Genomic DNA, 21988 nt, shown 5'->3' on the forward strand with positions numbered 1-21988 from the left:
TCACGTGAGCTTTTAAAATCAGATTTTAGCAAAAAGGGGTGTAGGGAATAAAATTACTCTGAAGATTCAAGTGCCAGTAGGAGGGATTTGCTCTAGTAGCTCTGGCCTTACTGCCCAAGCGGTGGGCACGAGGTGCGCGCTGCCTTGGGGCCCTCCCGAGCCTGAGCGTCGCCTGCGCAAGAAGGTAGATTTGGTTCTAGAAAGACCATCTGTGCTTAGAGATTTCTTCGTGATGGCAGTGAACTAAAAATGGTAACTAATAGTCTGAAAAGGGAAAAAAAATGCACACAAAGATCTTGGCTCAGCAGCCAAGCTCTCCCTAAAATTGGTCTTTAAAAATTTGAGAGGAGGGTAAACACACACACACACACACACACACTCACAAACCAGAAGTCCTCATCGCTGGTGCCTTCAGGGGTGAGCGTGGTGGTCTCTGGGCTCACGAGCATCACGGTCATAATACAAGCGAGAACAGATGAGCCCACTCAGTTCTGACAAAGGTGCCGCGGAGGAGGCTGCCGGGAAGGAAACCCCCTTTCTGCGCAGAGCAGCGCTGAAATAACAGCAGTGGGAGTTACAGAAGGAGAAAGTTGTGATAAGCCAGTACCCACCCCCGCGCGCCCGAGCTGGAGCACTCGGGACGGGGAGCCGAGGAGCTGCTCGGCAGGCGCGCTCGCAGCCCAGTCGCATCGCTGTTCGTAGCGGTGTCACGCCGTTTCACAGGCCAGTGCGTGTTGCTGAAAGGTCTCAAAAGCGCTTCTTCAGTTAGTGTGTTTGTCTGTTCAGTTGAAAATTGAAATAGTATTTTTCAAAAGATGGACAAGAGCAAGAAAACCCTCCAGCTCACAGAGCCTGAGGAAGCGATGTAAAAAAAATAAAACTGCACTATTTTTCTTTGGTATGTTGGGAATGTACTATACAACTCTGTTTAAGCCACAAACAAATCTCCGCGAACTTTGCTGTATTTGTTACAACATTCTGTCTAATCGTATTTTAAAACTACTGTGTATTGACTTAATCATTTTTGTTTGGAGCAGACTACTGTATTGCTCAATTATTTATGTTTAAATGTAACATATGAATAAATACTTATCTTCGAGGCATTCTGTGGAACTCTCTGGAAGCGATTTCTCTCCCCCCCAAGGTAATTTCAGAGACAGAACAGGGAGTCCTAAGGTCAGGGCTGTCTGCGAAAAGTGCAATATGTAATTAATGTTTCTATGACGAGCGCGTGTGAGCTGTTGTACTAAATAGGTCATCACCAAAGGGACTGCTGGCGTCCCTTCGATGGCTTTAAGGGTAGATTTAAGTTGCACGCAGCGCCTGCCTAGGAACACCCCCGGCCACAGCCTGAGCCTGGTGCCAGAAACCCTGGGGCAGGAGCGGGAGCAGCAGCCGGCCCGTGACAAGTGCTAAAAAAATAAAAGTTCCACCCTGCAATTTTAGGCCCGGTGGTGCCACAGCCAGCGTTAAACCCAACCGAGCTGTTGGGCTCGCAGGAGGGATCCTCCTCCACCGCTCCCAGTCCCCCTGCAAACCCCTTAAACCCCAGTTGCCCCCGCCCCGCCGCAGTGACCCTCCGCTCCCTTTTTCAGAGGGTGCTGCCTTACCCACCGCTGGGTTTGCTGCTGGCAGGTTTTGCAGCAGTTTTCCAGGTTTTTAGGCTGGAAAGCTCTGCCCGGCAGCGGGTCCCTGGAGGATAACAGAGCATTTCCTCGTTCTACTGTAAAACCGCCAACAAATGCCTCTGCTAAAGGGTAGGTGCAGCCACCCCCAGCTGCTGCTCATGGCTGTTACAGCTGTTAGTCGTGTATTTATCCCTAGAGAAGGGGTAAGCCCTTTATGAAGTGTATCCAAAGACACGTTGGCTTAAATAACCTTCCAGCGCCACCATGTCCTCTGCCTTCACCTCGTCTGCATGGTGGAACTTGGGGTGGGCAGGGAGACACGAGCGCTACAGCTGGGGTCACACACTGGCTTCTTTCCTACGGGACCTTCTTCCCTACAACACCACACACCCCCCCAGTGTTCTCTGCAGCTTCTCAGACACTTTTAAAGTAGATACTTAGACAGTTGTCCCCCAGAGCTGCAGCAACAGGAATTCATTTCAGCAAGTTGCAATCCCAATGAAGTTTCATCACCACGACAGCCTCACTGCTCCAGACTGCCAGAAGAAAACCAAACTAGAAGAAACCTCCACCGTTCCCTGCCCCTCTCCGTAACCCCAAGCCAGTGCTGGCAGCCTGGTGATGTTCCAGTCGCTCCCCCCACGCCACCACCAGTTTTGCCACCCACAGCAACTTCGGCCCTAACAGTTCAGTGCCACACCTTACGCTATCCGACTAACTACTCCAAGGCCTGCCTCCCCTTTCCAGTAGCTCACCTAGAAATGCTTTTAATAAAATAATAATAAAACCAACGAATAATAAAAAAACCAAACCAAAAAAGCTGACGCCGTGCAAGCACACGAACCACAACTGCGACGCCGCACCCCTCCCACACCTCCGCTCCCCGCACCGGGCCCCTGCCGGCATCCCCGCACCGGGCTCTCGGACGCTGCGGTAAACCCACACGAGAGCCCCGGGCAGGGGAGAGACACCCCGTGCTGGCAGCTGCCGCTAGATGAGGCTGTCAGCCCGGGGACGGGGGGCTGCCGGCCCCCTCCCTCCGCCCGCTGTGTGTGCACGGAGCTCCCCCACCGCCCCCGTACGCGGCCCGCGAGGAGCCGGCCGGGAACGCTGGGGCTGGGGCCGGCGGTGGATGCTCGAGGGCGTCCCGGCGGTTTTTGCCCCTGAACGTGCCCCCCGAGTGCCCCCGGTGCCATTCGCCCCCGGGACACCCGCAGCCCGGCATAGCGCCCTGCCGGGCAAGTCCGCAGGAACACAGAACACCCCAAGAGCCTCGCGCCACGGCCCAGCCCTTCGGGAGGTGACATCTCCCTGCCACGTCTCCTTTTTGAAAGTTCTGGATGTAAGAAAACCTGCGATGAACCATGCGGTGCGAGCACTCCGCCGTGCCCAGCAGGCCGGTACCAGAGCCTGTGCGCACAGACGCGCTCCAGGTTCGCTGTTTTTTTCTTGTTTGGGCTTTTTTTTTGGATGCACGCTTGGACCAACCTTTGCTACAGCTCAGCAACAATTCTAACGACTCTACCAGACCCGCAACAATTGTGGTTTTTTTCTTTTGCTCTTGTCGAGACACCAGTTCTGCCACTTCGCAACATAAAGGCCACACTGCACGTCCCCTGTGCAACAGCCACGGTAAAACGCGCCACCAGCACCCCAGCCCCACGCGCCCTGCCGCCCACGCTTGCCAAAGCCCGCAGCAGCTCACCGGCTGGTCCCGGCACCCCTGGCTGTGCTGGAGAAGCCAAACAACTGCCGAGGGTTGCGGGGCTGACGACTTCCTTTCGAGGTGCCCCACACAGGTGTCCCGCAGGCAGGGAGCACAGCCCACCGGCTCAGGACCCCTCCACCAGCCCCAGGTGCGGCCGAGACAGCACCAGCCGGCCCAGCTGAGCCATCACCAGAGTCACCTGGCGGCTGCTGCTCTTCCAGCCCGAAAAGCCGCCACCCCCCGAACCGTATTCTAATATATAACCCAGAAGCTTATGCAGACCTGTTGTAAGGTTTGGCTGGAGACCAGACTATAAAATACTCTGATGAACAGAATCTCGCATGTCAAGAAAGCGGGCAAAGAGCGCTCAGGCCACCTCCATGATAACGGTGGCAAGTTACGGGGCTGCCTGGGCTGGTTAATAGCATCGAATTACCCAAACCCCGTGCAGGTGCTGCTGGGGCTGACCAGGCACCTACAATGAGTCTTAACAGGGTTTCAGTGGAACAGCTGCGTTTGGAAAACCAGCTGGGCACCAGTAAGAGCCCCTCGGCAGGCTGGGGCGGCAGGGGGGTCTGCACCCCGAGGCCAGGGATAAAGGCTGTTAAAACCCGCGGCAGCACTGGCCCTGCCCCGGCCCTCCCGGGGCACGAAACACCCCAAAGCCCCTTCCCGGGGCTGTCCCGGTGGCTCTGAAGCTCTGGTGGCCGCTGAGCCCTCCCCGAGCCCCCCTGACTCCCCCGAACCCCGCTGAGCCCCCCCCGACCCCCCCGGCCCGCTGTCCGGGCGGCCCCCCCCCGCATTCACCGCCTGGGGGCCGCGGGGAGCGGAGCCGCCGCCGGCCCCCGCACTCACCCCGCAGCCGGGGAAGCCGGAGGCCCCCGCCCCCGCTCACCGGGCTGGGGAACGGGGAGCCCGGCATTGGGCTCGGCTCGGCCCGGTTCCGGCCCCTTCTCGCACCGGTGCGGCCCGGGGCCCGGCTGCCGTCAGGCGCGGAGGGTCCCGCCCCGGGGTCCCGGGCCCGGCCGCTCGGTGCGGGCCGGCACCGCCGCCCCGCGCTGGGGACAGGTGCGGGCCCCGGTCCGGCCTCGGTGCGCGTTGATTCGGGCTCACCCGGCCGCGGGGGGCACAGCCGGTGCCGCACGGCCGCGGGGGACAGTGCGTCCGCCCCAGCGTGACACCGGCGCAGCCTCGGCGTCCCAGCGCCGGGGGTCCCGGTCCCGGTAACGCGGGGCCACGTCCTCGCTGTGCCCGGCGCCGCGTCTGCCCGCTGTGAGCGGGAGGCGTCGGGGCGAGGGCGGAGCGCTGGGACCCCAGACCCCCGGCGGGACCTCCGCGGCGCGGCCGGGCCGGTGCTGGCGGCCGGGGGGGGCTTCGTGCCGCGGGGACCCGCGCCCAGGCCGGCCGGACAAACCGCGGGCGGGTGCGATCAGCGCTCGATTCTCGCTCTGCCGCGCATCGCCCTTCGGCACCGGGCTGCTCGGGGCTCCTGCGGGGGTTCCCCCCTGGCAGCCCGCAGCAGGGAGGGCACTGCCAGCCCCCAGCCCCCCGCACGGTGCAGCACCCACGCCAACGTGGCGCACGGGGAGCTGCCTGCCAGCCAGACGGGGACAAACCCGCAGGGCGGGCGCTGGGGGTACCTCCCTGGAAGCAAGCACTGTCTGCCACGGGCGAGCCTCCATCCCCGGCGAGCTGCCGAGGGCTCTGTGTCCTGCCACCAGCGCTCCTCCACACTCAAGACTCATTTTCACAGCACAAAGAAAAGGGTGCAAAATTAACGGGCCTCATCCTGAGCCACAGCAGAACCAGCCGTGCAACCCTTCCGAGGGGGCACGACCGCACCGGGCGGTCAGTAAGAATCCTGATCCCTGGTGCAGGGCCTTCATGTCCACTGCCCGGACGAGCAGAGCCAGCCTTGGCCACTCGGTTGGAAACAGCCAAACACAACGGCTGCACCCATCTCGTGCTGTGCTTATGGCAGTATTTAAATAATTCAAGATTTGGATTATTATTTCCAAGTTCTGTGCAACAGGAAGAGAGCGATGCTGTGACCGACCCTACCCACAGCCCATCTTCCTTAACTCTGAACATCTGTTCCCAACAACTGGTGTTTGACTAAGGGGGGAAATAATCTAAAAATAGTGTTACAATCAATTTTAATCTGCTCAAAATGGTAACGAGGGATGGAAAACAGGCAAGAAGTATGAGAGTTTGCCTCTCCTCACTCCGGTACCTTTTAGAATTAACATAAGAGTGAAAAGAACAACTGTCCGCTCCAGAAAAAACCAGATGCAGAGTCTAAGACTCGCCTCACCTGCGAGGTGCTCAGCAGCTGCCCCCCTTGTCCCACCCCCTCAAGGCCATCAGGTCCCAGTGCAGCTGAACGGCTAATTACACTTAAGCAAGTGCCTAAAAGTCAACGGACCGAGCCAGTGCCTGCTCAGGTAAGCAGAGGTCGACGGATTTATCTGGCCCAGACCGCTCGCCTTCGCTGGGGACACACATCACCGAAAGCAAAGGGGCTAAACAAGCACCCGCTGTGTCCTCACAGCAGGCAAAGTGCGTCTGCTCCCCCGCCCCCCGCCTCCCTCCCCAGGCGCACCGGGGGGGTCTCCAAACGCCCCTCGTCCCCGCCCAATCTGGAACAATTTTCACACTTTTTTTTTTTTTTTTTTTTAATGCAAAAAATTCACTCAGGATGCAAACCAGTCCAAAAGAGACACAGGCTACATACAAAAATCAGAGACACAATAAAGTCTTGCATTGAATGTCTATACGTATATAAACAGGCGTGCATACGGACAATCACACCGATACCGACACAAGCAGCAATAGCCTCACCTCCATCTAAACCACTCAAAGGCATTTCACGTTTTTTTTATTTCTTTTATTCTTTTGTTACAGAAGGCCACTTTTAATTAAAACAAAGATAAACGAGACAAGTAGTCCAACGCCAGCAGGCAGCGGCCCGGCCAGCCTTCGGACCCGCACGGTGCCATGCTGCATGCCAATTAGTTGGTGGTGCATTTCCTACCCGGACAGACTGCGTACAGTTTTAAAAGAGCAGAAGCCTCTGCAGAAGGGACATCACCTCTGTGCAGCTCTCTGCTATAGAACACAAACCCTGATCCCACCGGGGGCCGGCGGCTGCCCAGCTGGGACACCGGAGCCCTTCGCGCCTCCGACACGCAGCATTCAACCCCGGCACAGACCACAGACAGATACACGCTCGCTCACACACACACGCACACACACATGAAAAGGGGTCCAACCGCAGCAGCTGCTTCAGCTGTTTCCCAGGGTGTGAGAGGTGGGTCGCTGGCTGACACCACCCCACCTCCCCGCCATGTCCCTGGCCCTGGGAACGAGGCAGCCGCTGCCACTGCACTGTGCGTGCACCCCAGGACCAGTGTGGAGAACAGCCCACGACCCACCGCACCACGACCCCAGCAATGCCACAGGTGTGGGAAAACCCTCCTGATGGCTGCTGTCCTGTCCCCTCCGATTCAGCTGGTTTGCACAGCCTTGAGTAGCCCAGGCACGAGCAAAGGGGGGTGCTCCCCTGCCGTGCTGACCGGCGTGCAGCCCCTGCTCCTCCCCGGGTCAGCATCCCCCTTCCCAAGCAAACCCCTCACTGCTCAAGACCCTTCAGGGTGCCCCGCTCCTGAACATAAATCACAGAACAAGCATGCGATTCCTTCTCTGTGGATCCTCTTCATAAAAGAAAAATGCGCAAGAAATGCTTTTGGTCAAAAGCTGGCTCTCAGGCCCACCAAAGCTGTTTAACACCAGGGCTGGTGAAACAGGGCTGCCCCATGCTCGGCAGCCGCTACATGTCCGTCCCTCGCTCGCTCTTTGCAAATCAAACACCAGCAGAAACACGGCCTTGTTTGAAAGGCAACGGTCTGGCTCAGACTCAAACCAAAGTGATTTGTTTTACAGAACGGTGCAGTTCGCAAGACATTTTCAACTCTGGGAGCTGGGCTGCACCTGAAGCCCTGCACGGCCAGTCCCCACTCTGCAGCGGGCAGCAGCCACCAGCAGCAGGGCCAGCATCCTCCAGTCTCTCCTCAGTCTTTCCTGAGATCAGCGGTGGTTTTGTCTGGGAAAGGTGTGAGTCAAGACCTGAGGATGTGGCCCCACGGCCGCAGCACACCGGCTGAGCTGGAGGTGCCAGCGGTGGGAGCCCTGGGGGAAGCTGCTCCGAGAGCCTGGCTGATGCTGGGTCTGGGCACAGGTCACCGCGTCCCCAGCAGTGGTGGCATGACTGAGACTGTGGACGCTCTCAATAATGCCAGAGTTTCTCCAGCCAAGACAATCCCTCACCCTGTATGAAGACAGGAACATAACCCTAAGCAGGGCTTTAAAACCCAGCTCATGAATTGGGAATTCCAAGACTTCCTACTGCTTGTCCACCCGAGAGCATGCAAAAAATGGCTATAATGACTTCTGGTACTTTGTCTGCCTCTTTAAAAACTCCTCCCTCTTCCTTTTAGTTCTAGAAAACCTGAGCAATCGGAGGATGAGCAAAGGACAGCGGCAGCTCCAGCCAGGACCACCACAAATGACACACAGCACGAGGCAGGGACCAGCTCGTGCCAGCGGTGCCCGTGCCGGCACCAGACCGAGGCGTTCACAGGACCAGCCTCGCACACACCATGCTCCAACTCCTGCTGCGGGCAAGCGAAGTGCACACAGGCAGCATCAGCCACGCACCCAACACACACCAACACACCGGCCCGCTGCCCCTCAGACCTCATTCAAGCAACTGCAGAGAATGTGGGAAACCAGGTCATTTCCCTTCCCAAGCTAACCTACAGAGGGTTCTGGCTCATTTTTATTGGTGAGGTCAGGAATACAGTCCTGTATCTGAAGTGTCAGCTGCAAGAACTTTTTTCAGGGTAATTTTAAAAGTAGCAGTTTGGGTTTATTCCTCTCTGCCTGCACTTGGCAGGTGAGAGTGGAAAGCAGCCTGAAGCAAAGCCGTGGACGTGCCGGCTGCCAGCCCGCTCAGCCCACTCCTCGGCAGCTGACCCGGCTTCGCCACGCACCGGGGCAGCCGTGGGGGCTCCCTCAGGCAGGCTCGGCTCAGGGGAGCAAAACTGCTCATCTGCTGGGAGGGCACCGTCCAGCTCCCCAGCCTGGGTAAACTGAGAAAGCGGGAGAGCATCTTCCCATGCGACGGTAGCTGGCCGAGGGGTTTGCTCACACAGATCGGCTGGTGTCCATTTCAAACACACACGACCGTGTCGGCTGAAGTTTTAAGCACAGATGAAGCTTCTGAGCATGTTTTTGCTGTCGGTAGTGTGACATGAACCGTGGCAAGCACGCAGGCTGCGAGGCCGGGAAGCTCAGCGCTGCGGGTGACGGGCCCAGAGCCCAGCCTGGGTGGAAGCACCCTCACTAACCTACAGGCTCCCAGTCAGGCTTGACAGGACAGGAACATTTTCTTGAAAACTACTACACAGAAAACCCATTTGCTATTTTTTCTGTGGTATGGTTACCAATAACTAATATTATTCAACAACAGAAGAGATTTCTTGTAAATTTCATATTTATTGAATTTTTTGGGACAAATTAGATCTTCTGAATCCCAAAGTGTACATATATATATATATTTATATATAGCTTTCTCCATAGGGAAAACACATATATCAAAGGAGGAGAGACATTTCTAAAGTGCCCCTTGTTATACAGTACTGAACATGACTTCTAAGAGCATTAGCGTAAATCTGAAGTTTCTGAGCAGGAATGACAGACGTTTGGAAAGAGGGGCTGTGGGTTGCTCTTTTCCCCACAGAACCGGAAGAAGTTTACTGGTTTTAAAAAATAAACAGAAAAACCCCAAAGAAACATTTCTGGTAGCCGTGGAAAAGGCAGAACAGAGCAGGGGGACCTAAGATGTCCAGAGCAGCTTACAGGCTGGCCAAGCGGCACAAGCTGTTCTTCAAATGAAGGTGAACACCGATGAAGGGGTTTAGACACAACTCCAAGGGGGAAAGAAAAACTGGCAAAGATGTGGGACCTGTACGTGAGCAGGGCAGCGAACCTGTTAAGCTTTAAACCGTAAGGAAGCTAAAGAGGAGGAGGTCAGCAGCATCACCTGTCCATACAGTAAAGGCCATCAAATAATCCACCAGAAAGCTCATTTGCCTGTATCAAATAAAATGGGAACTCCCCATCCCACACCCCTTTCACTGTGGAAAACACAGAGCAGCTGTATGCCTGGGTCACTGCTAGCTACCAGTATGGATCCTGGGATAAGAAGCCAACGGGGCTAAGGTGGGCACAAAGTTTTCAAGGCAGACAGTAAGCAGTCATGCAGACGGCACGTCAGAAGTGCAGGACCAACCCGTGCAGCCTGACCTCGCAGGTCCTGCCAACACGGTACGCAGGGAACATCGGGGACACAAAGGGGCTCCTGGCCAACACTCGCATGCTGAGCCCCGCTTCCCATCCTGGGCCTTTTCTCCTTCAATAAGCTCAGCCACTCCTGACTAGAAATGAGGCTTCCTGCCTCGATTTTGTTATTTTGTGAGCGCAAACAGTGAAGAAAGGCAGAAAGACGCTTCCTCCCACTCCTAACACCGCTACAGAAGGCAAAGCCACGCAGTTCCTCCTAAGAAGGGAGATGACCCTGTTGCCAATACTCAAGTTTTCAACATTTTCTGATGAGGAACAACTGTCTTGGTATCTAACGCTGATCTCCAAATACTGTCACAGAAACACAACGTCCCTGGGAAAGCACCCACACACACAAGGAGTCGATAAAGCCCCGGCAATTCTGCTAACCCCACCATGCTCATGGTGCCCTACAAGTGAGAACAATCTGTTTAAATGTGGCTTAAGGATAACGAATCCTTAAAGATGTGTCCATTCCGCTGTAGAAACTGTGCTAGCAACACAGGCAAGAGCTTCCTGGACTCAAGGATGCAAGAAAAAAAAAAAAGAAGTGTCAACTACAGAGCAACCCAGGGCTTCATAAACAGATTTAATGCAATTCTCAGCCATGTCTGCTCAGAAGGCACAATCACGCTTGATCTCTGTTTGCAGTAATTACTCCTGCTTCCAGCAGCTTCAACCACAGCATGGACGGTATGGAGCTGGCAAGTTTTCTTAAACCTCTGCCACCGTTCTCAGCAGCCCACAACCAGGCAAAAGCCCTGCTGGAGTCACCAGGAATTTTGGGCAGGCTATGGATCATGTTTTCCTGCAGAAGATCTCGACCCAAAACAAGATGTAACCAGCCAGCACAGCGAAGGTGTGACCGCAAAGCCCTGCCTTACCTCCTCTGAACGGGTGTCACTCCCGCAGCATACCTGGTCAGATACTAGCAGGGACCATCTTCCCATCCTGCCCCAAGGAAAACTTCTGCTGGCTACAGCAGGAATTTTGCCTGCGTTAAGGACTACAGAGTATTTGTTTTCAGAAAGAGAGGAAGACAAAGAAGAGATCATTAATAGCAGTACTACACACAAACCGGTGCAAGGACCGGCATATTCAGTCAGCAATGAAACATGTCCTAAGCAACTTCCCAGCCAGGCTGGCAAGTACCAGCAGAGCCAAACAAGATCCCTCCTCTCGTGACTCCGTGGGAGTTTGCGGTTGACTTCAGTGAGATCTGACCTAACCACCACCAAGGATGAACAAGAGGGTCACTTAGGATGAGGGGTTGTTCTTTGGTGCACGCCTCACTGTAGTCTGTAAGACACAAGTTATACATACTGATCTTCTGGAGTATACCGTTATCCTGTACAAGACTAGATTATTTCCATCCCCACCCCCCCACCCCCCCAAGAAAAAAAGATGTCAAAATCGCTTGCACTTCTAAGATAACCACATTTATCCCTTTCCTAATTATATTGACTCCCACACAAAAACGTGGTCAGTTCAGGAACAAACTAACAAAATCAACCCATGCAGCAAATCTACTTAATTTCTGTTGGTCTTCTTGTCCCTGGTCGCACTCTATCAGGCCACATCAACATATTGCAAGTTGCCAGCACAAAATACCTGCCTCTGCAAAACAAAAATGAACCCAAGAAACCTGGGGGCCTGGGACTGGCAGGAGAAATCCTGAAAGGGGGAGTGCCATGCACAGAGATCTGCAAAATCAATTATTGCATCAGCAAAACCAAGCCAAAACAAAAAACAAAACCCCCCAAAAACATCCAAACAAAGCATTGTCAACCATTAAAATAATAAAAAACTTTTTTTTTTTTTGACACAGCTATAAAAATCAAGTCATTTATAAAACTGCAACAAATGAAGTCCGCTTGTGTATTCTTTTTCCTTTTATTAGACAGGACAGAGAATTTCCTTAAAATGCCGTAACAAGTCACAGTGATTCTAGATGGTTTTTTGAAATGTAATATATTGACGGGAAATACCTTTAACATGGTTTACCTTTAACATGGTTTAACTTGGTTGTTGGTTTTCGTGTGGGTTTTCTTTTTTTTTTTTCTTTTTTTTTCTTTTTTTTTTTGTTGTCTACTGTAGATGTACCCTGGTCCACCAAACCATCTACCTTAAAGTTTCTTGTTTAGAGAGGACACTCTGTCTTCTTCCTCCAAGAATGAATTTTGTCTAATAATCCTGCAAAATAATCAACCTTACAAAAGGCCTTCTTCAAATGTTATATTTATATATATATGTATATACATATATATACACACACATACACACATATATATAAATATAGACTTCTATGATTTTTTTTCCCATTCTACGCAATGTCTCAATAAAGAGATCATCAATTTTTATTCTACAAAGAAGCAACACATAAAAGGGGAAAATTAAAAGTCTTAAGAACATCATATCCATATTTCACTGATTACACATAAAAGGAAAAAAAATCACCATGAACAACTGTCTTTGAAGTTTTCTCAGATTAGCAAAATTCAAGTGCAGAGAGGCCCTGTCTCTCGCTGCCAGCAGCAGGCTGGTTACTGGGCGGCTGAGGACAGCCCAGCCCGGCACCTTGCCACTCAGCGTGTTCTGCACTTCCCTCCCGTGGAGTTGGACGTGGTTGGAATGTATGGAGTTTAGGAAAGGTTCCCAACAAAGACCTCGCCGTCGGACGATCCCCTCTAGGCCAGCTTCAGTGTGCTCACTGGGAATGATGGCATGGTCACCATAGTCACTGGATTTAGGACCGTTTGCCCAACTAACTGCGGGTGATGGACAACTTGGGTTCCTACAGCGGGCTTGGCCATCACCGCTTGCTGACCAAGGTTTGTGGTTCCATTCACTTGCTGGTGCGAGATCGTGTGAGCAATATGGCTCACCACGGGCTGGCTGACGGCCACGGGCTGAGGGTAGATGGGCAGCTGCTGGCCCAGGTGGGCCATGTGGTTGATGGTGGCTGGGTGCACAGTGATGTGGCCAATAGGCTGAGCAGCAGTGGTAAGTTGCACAGGGCTGGATGTGGAAGGTGCAATGTGAGCAATGTGCTTGGTCTGTGGACCCTGAATCACGTGGTTGACAGTCTGAATGACCGAAGCGTGGGTAGTGGCGGTGTGGGCGATAACAGTCGATTGCACTGTCGAAGCCGCCACGATGTGAGTCTGTGCAGGGACGATCGCCTGCGGCTGGACCAGTGCTTGTGTCTGGATGGGAGGCTGTGAGTGGGCTGGGGTTTGTTTCTGCTGGATGGACAGGTGCTGAGGCAGAACTGCCGGGTGGTGGGAAGCAGCGTTTGAAGGGACGGCTTTCAGGAGCTCTGGGTGCTGGCGCTGGGTTAGTTTTGGTAATGAGTTCACTGGCCTGTCATCTTCCATGTCTTCATCCATGTTATCTTCACCCTCTGAAAAAATGAAAGGAAGAAACTCCCATAAAAAAGAAAGCAGAGCACAAACTGGACTAACCAGCCTCCCTAAAAGCAGCACAGACAGAAGAAACAACAGCTGGAGGAGTCACTGAGCTAGGGGCAGATGGCATGGCACGGCGCTGCATGGCACACTCCACTGAGCCCCGCGTGGGGTGGCACACCCCTCTCCTCCCTGCCTGTGGGCCAAGGACCTGTAGCCAGGCAGGTGTGACTACCTCGAAGCCCCAGCTAGAGAGGGGTGCTCACAACAGGCTGAGAGATCTTGCTCAGGAATAAGAGATCTCACTCGGCAGGCAAGGGGAGCAACGTGAGCAGAGGCAGATGCAGAGCACCTGGCGTGAACGCCATCTGGGCTGAAGAGGCTCCTTCTGAGAAGGGGACCAGGGTTTCCTTTCCTGTCCAGTTGTTCCACCAACCGGTACCACCCCTTCTGCTTTCAGAGCAGGAAGGAAACAGCCATGGAGCAACATGGCAGCAAGTTCCTTGTCTGATTCTGGAAAATGGACTCTCGTCCAGTCCAGGAACTAATGAAGGAATGCAGGAACATGCTGAGCCTGCAGAGATCAGGAAGACGAGCAGGGCACCTTGCACTGCCTGCTCTAAAGCCAGCCATGCAGTACAGATTAAAAACCTCGGAAGATACAGAAGCAGCAGGAAAACCAGGGAAGACATTTCCCTTTTGGCAAGCTGTGTGGTTAGTAGTAGCTTGAAGCGATCATTTTCAGCAGAGACCAGCTGGAGAGGTGAACGGTTGACACTCCTATTGACAAACCACTCCTACTCTCAACTTCCATCAGCCTACACTTGGGAGTCTATGAGTACGTTCAGAGGTGATGACCTGATACAAACCCGAATGAACCAGAAAACTCAGGTTTTCCATTCCTGGAACCTGCTGTATCATCTGCCCGGTGTGCCAAGAGCAAATGCTGTCACGATTCGAAGGAACTGCTGCAAATGGTTATGGATTGCTACAGCCTTCTCATCTCTGAAAAGCAAAGCACTGTCCATCCACAGACTGCCTATTCTTCCTGCTGCACGTCACTGGTACGGAGAAAAGCATGCACTCTCCTATCTCAGAAAAACTTCTTACTGGAAACAGCATGTCAGATATTCTTTAGTATCATTTCATCTTCACTGTGAATCCTTTTCACACAACATGAAGGCTCGTTGTTGTTCAAATGCTCTGGTGATCCTTCCTGTACCAACTCCTTCTTCTCTATGTGGCTGAACTCCCTCCCATATCCATGCACAAACAGAATCATAGAATCATACAACCATTCTGGTTGGAAAAGACCTTTGAGATTATCAAGTCCAACCAGTAAATACATCAGGATGCTCATACACCGCTCAGTTCTAATGAGCAGGGATGCATAGTTTGAAAGCAGGGATCTCCACATGAGGTATCAGCGGACTGAATGTGCAAACCTGTGCTTTGTACCTACCTAAAGTTTATGCACAATTTTCAATTTACTTTACACAAGCAGCAGTGTATTATGAGGCCAATATGGATGATTACAAATCGCTTGAAAAGCTTTTGCTTTATTCTGAATGCAAAGAAACCTTGATGATGCTAAATGAAGATCCCCACCACCACTATATAACTGTGTCAGTGGTGTACAGTGATAGTTACAAGAAGAGAAAAGTTGTGGGTACCTGATGCTGTCGAGGTAGATGCCTGGTCATCCTCCGGCTGAACTGTCTGTCGAATAATTCTGTCAATCTCCAAGATGTCCATCCACTGGCTCAACTCGTTCTTCAATTCTGCCAGTCGCTGCTGGGTAGCAATCTTCTCTCTTGCCAGCCTCTCCATCTCATGTTCATATTCTTTTTCCTTCCTCTTTAAAGTCTAAAGGCAGAGGGAAGAAAAAGAAATGTAAGGAAAACAAAGACAAGTACACTAACCTGGTCCCTCCCATGTGCAGAGCTTGCCTTTTTTTAATTACCAGTTACGCTGGTGTAAAATATGTTCAGATATAGTTAAGCCTTTCAAATTCAGGCAGAAAGGGAAAAGAGGAGAACTGGCCACAAAAACCTAAAGGGTTACTCTGGCCAAACGCCTTCTGCCTTCTGAAGGAAAACAGACGAGCCTCCAGAACTGGAACACTTAACTACGTTGAGTCCCTCTAACTCCAGGGGTAAGTTTAAAGCCTAGAACTCCTCAGGAGAAGCTGCAAGGCCTTCCTCTGCAAAGAAGTATTTCTGCCACTCTAAAGACAGAAAAAGAAATCTTCTTCCTGCATGCTTCCTCTTTTGCTCTAACCTCCCCAACAAAACTAAAAAATTAAGAACCAAGAGCACCAGACGACGACTATGACTCATACCTGTAAGGTGGAAGCCAGACCCTTCCCAGCACAGCACTTCCACCCTGCTGACTTCCTAAGCTAAACACAGGACACTGACGGCACATGTGTGCAAACACTGGCAGGAGAGAACGTCTGTAAGGACCCCGACAAACGGCTCACGGATGCAGCACGCTCGTGGGCCATGAAGCAGACTGTCTGAGGTCCCACGCAGGTGTTTGCTGGAGGGGCAGCAACACAAACCGGGACTCCTCTCTTCTGTTTCAGCCCAAGGGAGCTCCTTGTTGCACTCCAACATCAGTTTAGAGCAACAGGGGTCAACACTCAGCTTCCAACGTCAGCGTCACTTCACCTGCCTTACGAAGTATTTGAAGAGGATTAGGGCTTATTGCAGACTGGCGGGACGGAAGCAAAGGGAGGGAAATGGTGCAGTTCCCGCTGATCGCCAGGCAAAAGGACATGAGACCGCTGTCAGTTAGCCACTCAGAGAGTGAGGCTACAGGGCTTTTACTACAAACATCTACTTCCAAGCATCCCTAAGGAAAGGAAGCATCTACACCAAGAGCAGCGCTCCTGCACGGCAACCGCTGGCCCATGGCTTGAGAAAGGTGGAAAATACCCCACATGCCTGCATGAAGACAGAAATCCCGTGCAGAAAACTCTGCTCTTATGCAGGAAGATAAAACCACAGATGTAGTGATGTATTTCAACAAGGTGCATTTGAGGAGGTAATGTCTTTTACTAAACCAACTGACAGTAGCTAAGGAAAAAAGACAAGCTTCAGGCACACAAGTTCAAGTTGGTCTACACAAAATCACAGTACATTTCCATAACCAGCACATAAACCACAGAGAGAGAGGGAACTTTTTCATGGTCAGAAGAAAAGAAAAAGCACAAGTACTAATTAGCTTCTGAGCAACACACACCACATCAAGAACTCGTGACCTAGAAGAGATGGCTAAGAGCCAACAATACCCTGCATCACAGGGGAAATCCTGGAGTCAAATGAGAAAGAACAGTGTATGTTCTCTTCAGCTAACGCCCACTCAGCATTGGGAATCTGATAAGTTCACCAGCAGGGAAGGGAAGAGATTCTGCGTCAGTCAGCACAGTATGCAAAACCGGCATACACTGCCCAGTACTATTAATGGGAAATAAAACCCATAGATCTGATGGGGATCAGTTACTGAGCAGTGCAGCAGAAAAGCAATAGCTGATCTTCCCAAAAGGTACTGGTTCACAAGATCTTAAGCCAGTAGTGTAGCACTGAACAGGAGAGAGAACCTGTCCCCCAGTCCAGGTCAGCGCTTACTATAAGCATAAAAGACAAAATAAGTAAATGTGCAAAATCACGTATAGTCTGTCCATTTTTCAAAGCTAAGTTTCACCACTGGGAATCTAAATCACATGCACATATCTGAAAATACCACCTATACGCAGCCTGCACAGATGCTCTGATTTCACTCACCGCTGGCAAACACTGAATTTAAAAGTAAACCTTACACTTAGCAGAGTGGCAGAGGATCAGACTCATGATCTTCTGAATACACACTCTTTATTTCTCTCGGAGTTCTCCAGGACAACTGCAATCAGAACCTGACCTCATGTGTTTCATTGGTTCTGCCGGTCTTTTGTCTCCACTGTTAGCCAGGAATACATTTAAAGCCTTTTCAGCCAGGCCTTTAATTCAGCCTGAGCCAACACAATGACTAGGATAGCTCCTGCCTCCTTCGTATAGAAAAGGGTACCTTTGCCCCGATAATAACAAGACAAGGAAGTATTTTTAAAATGGCCAAACAACATGTATTAGCAGGACACAATCATTCCAGATCTGTAAATGGAGACAACTCCTCTCAAAAAGCTTACGCTTTGCCTCCTGGCACAGCTGGCTGTAGCTCAGCTAAAAGCCTCAAAATGGACAGTTTTCAGGCAAAGGGGGCAGTTTGTCCCTCTCGCTGCTTTTTAAACCCTAAGCAGGTAGCAGGTATGCCAACTCCTCAATACTGAAGTTTTATACTGGGAAATCCCAGCAGACATGTAGCCTACAGCTGTGAGAGGCGTTACTGGGGCAGCAGGCTGTCTTTTGGTGCAGGAGACACAGACAAGCAGGGACAGGGACTCCCAGAGCCCTGGCTCTGCACCAGCACCGACTTCTAACCTGGAGATTCACACGTGGCTGAAGCCAAAATCCATATGCTAGTTTGTAAGTCTCTTATCCTGCTGAGTGCGGCCAAAGCATTTCGCCTGACCCAGAAAACACGGTCGTGCTGCACATGTGCTTTGATTTCCTTGCAGCCAGAGGATGGGGATGGGATATAGGGATGGCAGGGAAAGCAAAAGCACTGAGAAAGGCGCATGCTCCTGTGCTCAGGTTTAAATATGCAAGAAGATAATTCATCTGAATGTCTTCCCCCTTACTATATAATCAGGAAAGAAGCAAGCAGGAGAAAGTTCAAGACTAAAAATGCTGCGCACAGACATGAGCACAGCTCCTCTCTGCAGCTCTTCTCTCCAAACACGTTCTCCATGCAGGGCATAGCAACGAAAGGGCAGAACAGAGTAACATAGATTTCCAGGAAGAGTAAGCATGAAATCCACGCAGCCGCAGCACCTGTGTTGTGCACAGCACAAGTGTATTTAACCAGATTTGGCTTCCTTCCCTGCTGTGAGAGAAGACTCCCAGCACCAGGGGAAAGCACGACTGAGGTATGGGCAGGGCGGCTGGTAATTAGTTTACAAACTTTTAATTACTGAAACGGCAGGCAAACCCTTAGCAAGCACCAGGACGAGTCTCCCAGCAAGCAGATCCATGGAGCTCACTCTGTTGCTCTCTGGGTACCCCACTCCTCCAGCACAGGCTTTGGGAGCTGGCACTACTCCAAGCCTGGCCCTGTGGGCTCTGCCTCCCGCTGTGCTGCCAGCAGCCCCAGCGCTCCCCGTGCTGGGAAGCGGCTTGATGGGGTGCCAGCTCCTGGCAGCCACTCGCCGCAACCGCACACTCCCCCTGGGGCTCCTGCAAACGGCCCCCCCAGCCGGCGTGCTCTCAGGCTGGGTGCTCTCCAAGGGAAGCTGCTGGGGAGGCTGGAGGAGCAGATGGGCTGGAGTCTCTGCTGGCACTGGTAATCTTTCAAAAACTATTCTAGGATGCAATTCACTGCGGCTCACTTGGTAAAGATGGATCTCCCAGCTGAGCTGCTTTGACCAGATAATGAACTTGGTGTGATTAACTGGAGCCCTCCTCCCTCTCCTGCAGCTCTGCTCCGAGCACTGTCCCGCTCTCTGCGGGCACTGGCCTCGCAGGGAGCAGCACCTTCCCCAGCTCCGCAGGGGCTGTGTGCGTGCCCTGCAAGCAGGAACAGACCCATGGACCCGACCCTGACCCGCCGGCCCCTGTGCAGCAGTGGGCACTCATCTCCTGCACGAACCTGCCGCAGAGGGGCAGAAGTAGGGACCCTCCCAGAATCACTGAAAATCACAGACCCTCCTGCCTTTGTACTTCTTTCCACTGGCAGCTGGTATGGAAGAGGGTCGGTGCATGCCTTCCTGCATCCCCTCTGACCAGCATCACCAGCAGCCCCTTGAACGGAGGGCTATCTGGCATCTGCCTGTCAACACGTTATTTTCTGCAAATCATCCTGCCCATGTCAGGTGCCAGGTTTTTCTGTCAGTCAGTAGAAAGTCCATAGTAAGAGCCAAACCTTAGTCATTCTGACTTTGCTCACCTACGTACTCCCAAACAGAAAACACCTTTAGAGACACGCACTGATCTCCAGTACGTTTTTTCTAAAACAGCAGCAGTATCACAACAGATCCTACACAATAAAAAAAAAAAAAAAAAAAAGCAGCCACATAAGTTTTAAAGTAAGAAGCAACCACACAGTCACTCCTTTCATCAAACCCAAGCCTTTGGGATCTTCCAACAGAATTGGCACATAAGGCTAGAGCTGAAACGGGCAGAGGGGACCCTGAAACTACATATAACCAAATGACTAGTTAAGAATGAAATTTCAATAAAAGGAATTCATGTAAATGCCCAACCAGCTGTCTTTGAAGATCTGAAATTTCATTAAGGCACCTGCAGCTGTCTGGTGCCAACCCCTTTGCTTAACCTGGTGCATGAGACATCGACCCTGTTTATTCATGGTGGAAGTCACTGAAGTTATTTGCACTTGTTTTCCCACCTCCTCAGAGAGTGGCGAGGACCTACTGGCACCTGGAGCTGCAGACCCCTGAAGAAGGCAAGGTGTTGCCATCCACAGTTTTGGTTCTGTTCTGTACAAAGCCACAGGGCTCTCACAACCCAAAGCTGGTGAGACTTGAGCACAACCCACATGTACCAAAGAAGGCAGCATGATTTCCACCAGCTCAACAGACACACACATACTCCCCAGTCCCAAGACTGCTCTTTTCCAAGCAATGAACTTCAGCACAGACCCTTCTCCTTATGTCTGTGCAGTGATGATTGTAGGATTTCTTTTTTTAATGTTAAGAAATTGGAAACCTTGGTTGCCCAGGCAACTTGTACTCTGCAGTGTAAGGAAGCTACATGAGCTACAACTTCAGAAGTGAGTTATTTTTCACTTCTATGCACTTAAAAAAATTCCACAAGAGCATCACTTAAAAAAGCCAGTAAATCTTGACCTTGATGTGGGGGAAGCCTATTTATCCTAGGAAGAAACCATGGATTTCCTCATTTTCATGTGAATCCATCCATGGCTTTTAATGGTTGGGAAGTTTTGCAAATCAGCTTCTGGCTCTGGTGAAAATGAGTTGATCGTTTCACTCCAAACATTTATGGTTCTTGCAGTTTAACTCCTAACCGCAGGCAAAATAGGGAGCTGAGGCCAAGTAAAGTGCACTGTACTTGTTTGCTGCAGGGATCGGATTCCCTACAAGAACAATTCTGAACGTGAAAGCTGCATTTAAAAGGTGTTTTTTGACATAGCCACATGCTTCAACACATGTGTAATATAAAGTACAAGAGTGGTCCCATGGAAAGCACACCTGAGTTTGAAGCTGAGAGCAAGTCTTTTGCTCAGAAACACCTGCAGAGGAGCAAGGGCCTGGGACCAGCTCTGACCGTAACCCTCCCCACAGGGCAGGCACCATCCCTGCTGCGCAGAGCAGCTGCTGCTACCCTACGCAGGTAGAAGTGGTGATGAGGAAGCAAGGGCAGCCATGAAGAGGTTTCCTTTATTTAAACAGCCATCACCAAATTAAAATCCATACACAGGTTTGCTCCCCATGAGGATCTGATTTTCCTCCTTTACATGTAGCTGTCAGCTTCAAAGCAGCCTTTACCCACCTTTACCCAAGACCAGCACAACTGCAGTGACAGCAAACACCTGATGCAATAGCAGTTGTAACATTCCAGTCCTGTGCCCATTCTCATGGCTGCTGTTTCAGAGCTGCTAGTTGGTCCTTGTGTGCATCTCACTTGCCGTTATTTGGTAAACAAACCAGACACAAACTACTGTTGTCACTCCGCAGCAACAGTCATTTGTCACTGTAAAGAATTTTCTGTTTTATAGCTGGCTGTAATTAAATTGCTTATTCTTATGTCAAGATTGAAAATAATTCCCCCAATGCTTTCTCTGCGCTTGCCTCCAGAATAATGCTCGCCCCATAGTTGGCGTTAGTGAGGTTTAAAAGGCCTTATTAAAAAGCTCCCCTTATAAACGTTATATTAGCAATTTTAAAACAAATTTTCAATTATAAGCTTTTCCAGAAGCTTATTTCAGCTGTTGTGTTCTAGCACATGGCATTCACTGCTTAAAAATTTCTCATCAATGAGCAATCATGCAAGTGACTTCCAATTTTGAGCCAGATTCTTTAACTCTTTGCTACTGGGACTGCAGCCACTGCAGCAAACCAGAAGCTGCTGGGCCGGGGGAGGTTCCTGAGTGGCAATCCCACCTGCAGGACCTCCAGGCAACTCAGCACAGACCTGATCCAGCTGGTCAGGCTTTCCACTGTTGTATGGAGCTTTGATTCCTACATATAACGGGGGAAAAAAAGCTAAACCCTAAGAAAAAGATCTTGTCTTTGCAGGGACTGCCATGGTGCAACAGATATACAGTATGAGCAGTCTACCAGCCTGTCTCCACAAGTGCTGCAACCAGAAACAAGAAGACAGAGGGATGCTGAGGAATCTGCGGTCCCCAAACAGCCCAAACCCCCATGGCTCTGTTGGCAGAGGTGCCACACTCACCTGTAGTACTTTGGGGTCTGCATTAGTTACACCAATTTTGGGCATTCCTACTTTGAATAGCGCTAAATTTTCTATCAAGTTCTTCAGGTGCAATGAGCGGTTTATTTAAAGCCCAGCATCTAGAGAAATTTCTTGCCCCAACCTAACCCAACCTGCTGCAATGAAGGAGAGCCCAGGAAAGCAGGAAAACTGAGAGCTGGCTCCCCCCACAGCATCAGGCCAGTGTCCCCAGGCTCTGCAGCGAGTGTGTGCACCAGCGGCGGCTGCCTGCACCAGCAAAGGTGACGGCACCCCATCGGAGCCTGCCTGCCA

At 51.6% G+C, this 21988-nt stretch overlaps 1 protein-coding gene across 1 annotated transcript in view; it reads right to left on the reverse strand.

Annotated features, from left to right (window-relative positions):
- Positions 1–11612: 11612 nt before the first annotated feature.
- Positions 11613–21988, reverse strand: part of MNT (MAX network transcriptional repressor) — a 43036-nt gene continuing 32660 nt past the window's right edge. Inside the window, exons 5-6 of the mRNA XM_055721352.1 lie at positions 14819–15011; positions 11613–13141 (exon numbers count right to left, since the gene is read on the reverse strand). Of these exons, the coding sequence (XP_055577327.1) occupies positions 12426–13141; positions 14819–15011 (909 nt within the window). The 3' untranslated portion in view covers positions 11613–12425. The remainder of the gene's footprint in view (positions 13142–14818; positions 15012–21988) is intronic.

This window comes from Falco cherrug, chromosome 1, assembly GCF_023634085.1.
Source record: "Falco cherrug isolate bFalChe1 chromosome 1, bFalChe1.pri, whole genome shotgun sequence".
Classification (NCBI taxonomy): Eukaryota; Metazoa; Chordata; class Aves; order Falconiformes; family Falconidae; genus Falco; species Falco cherrug.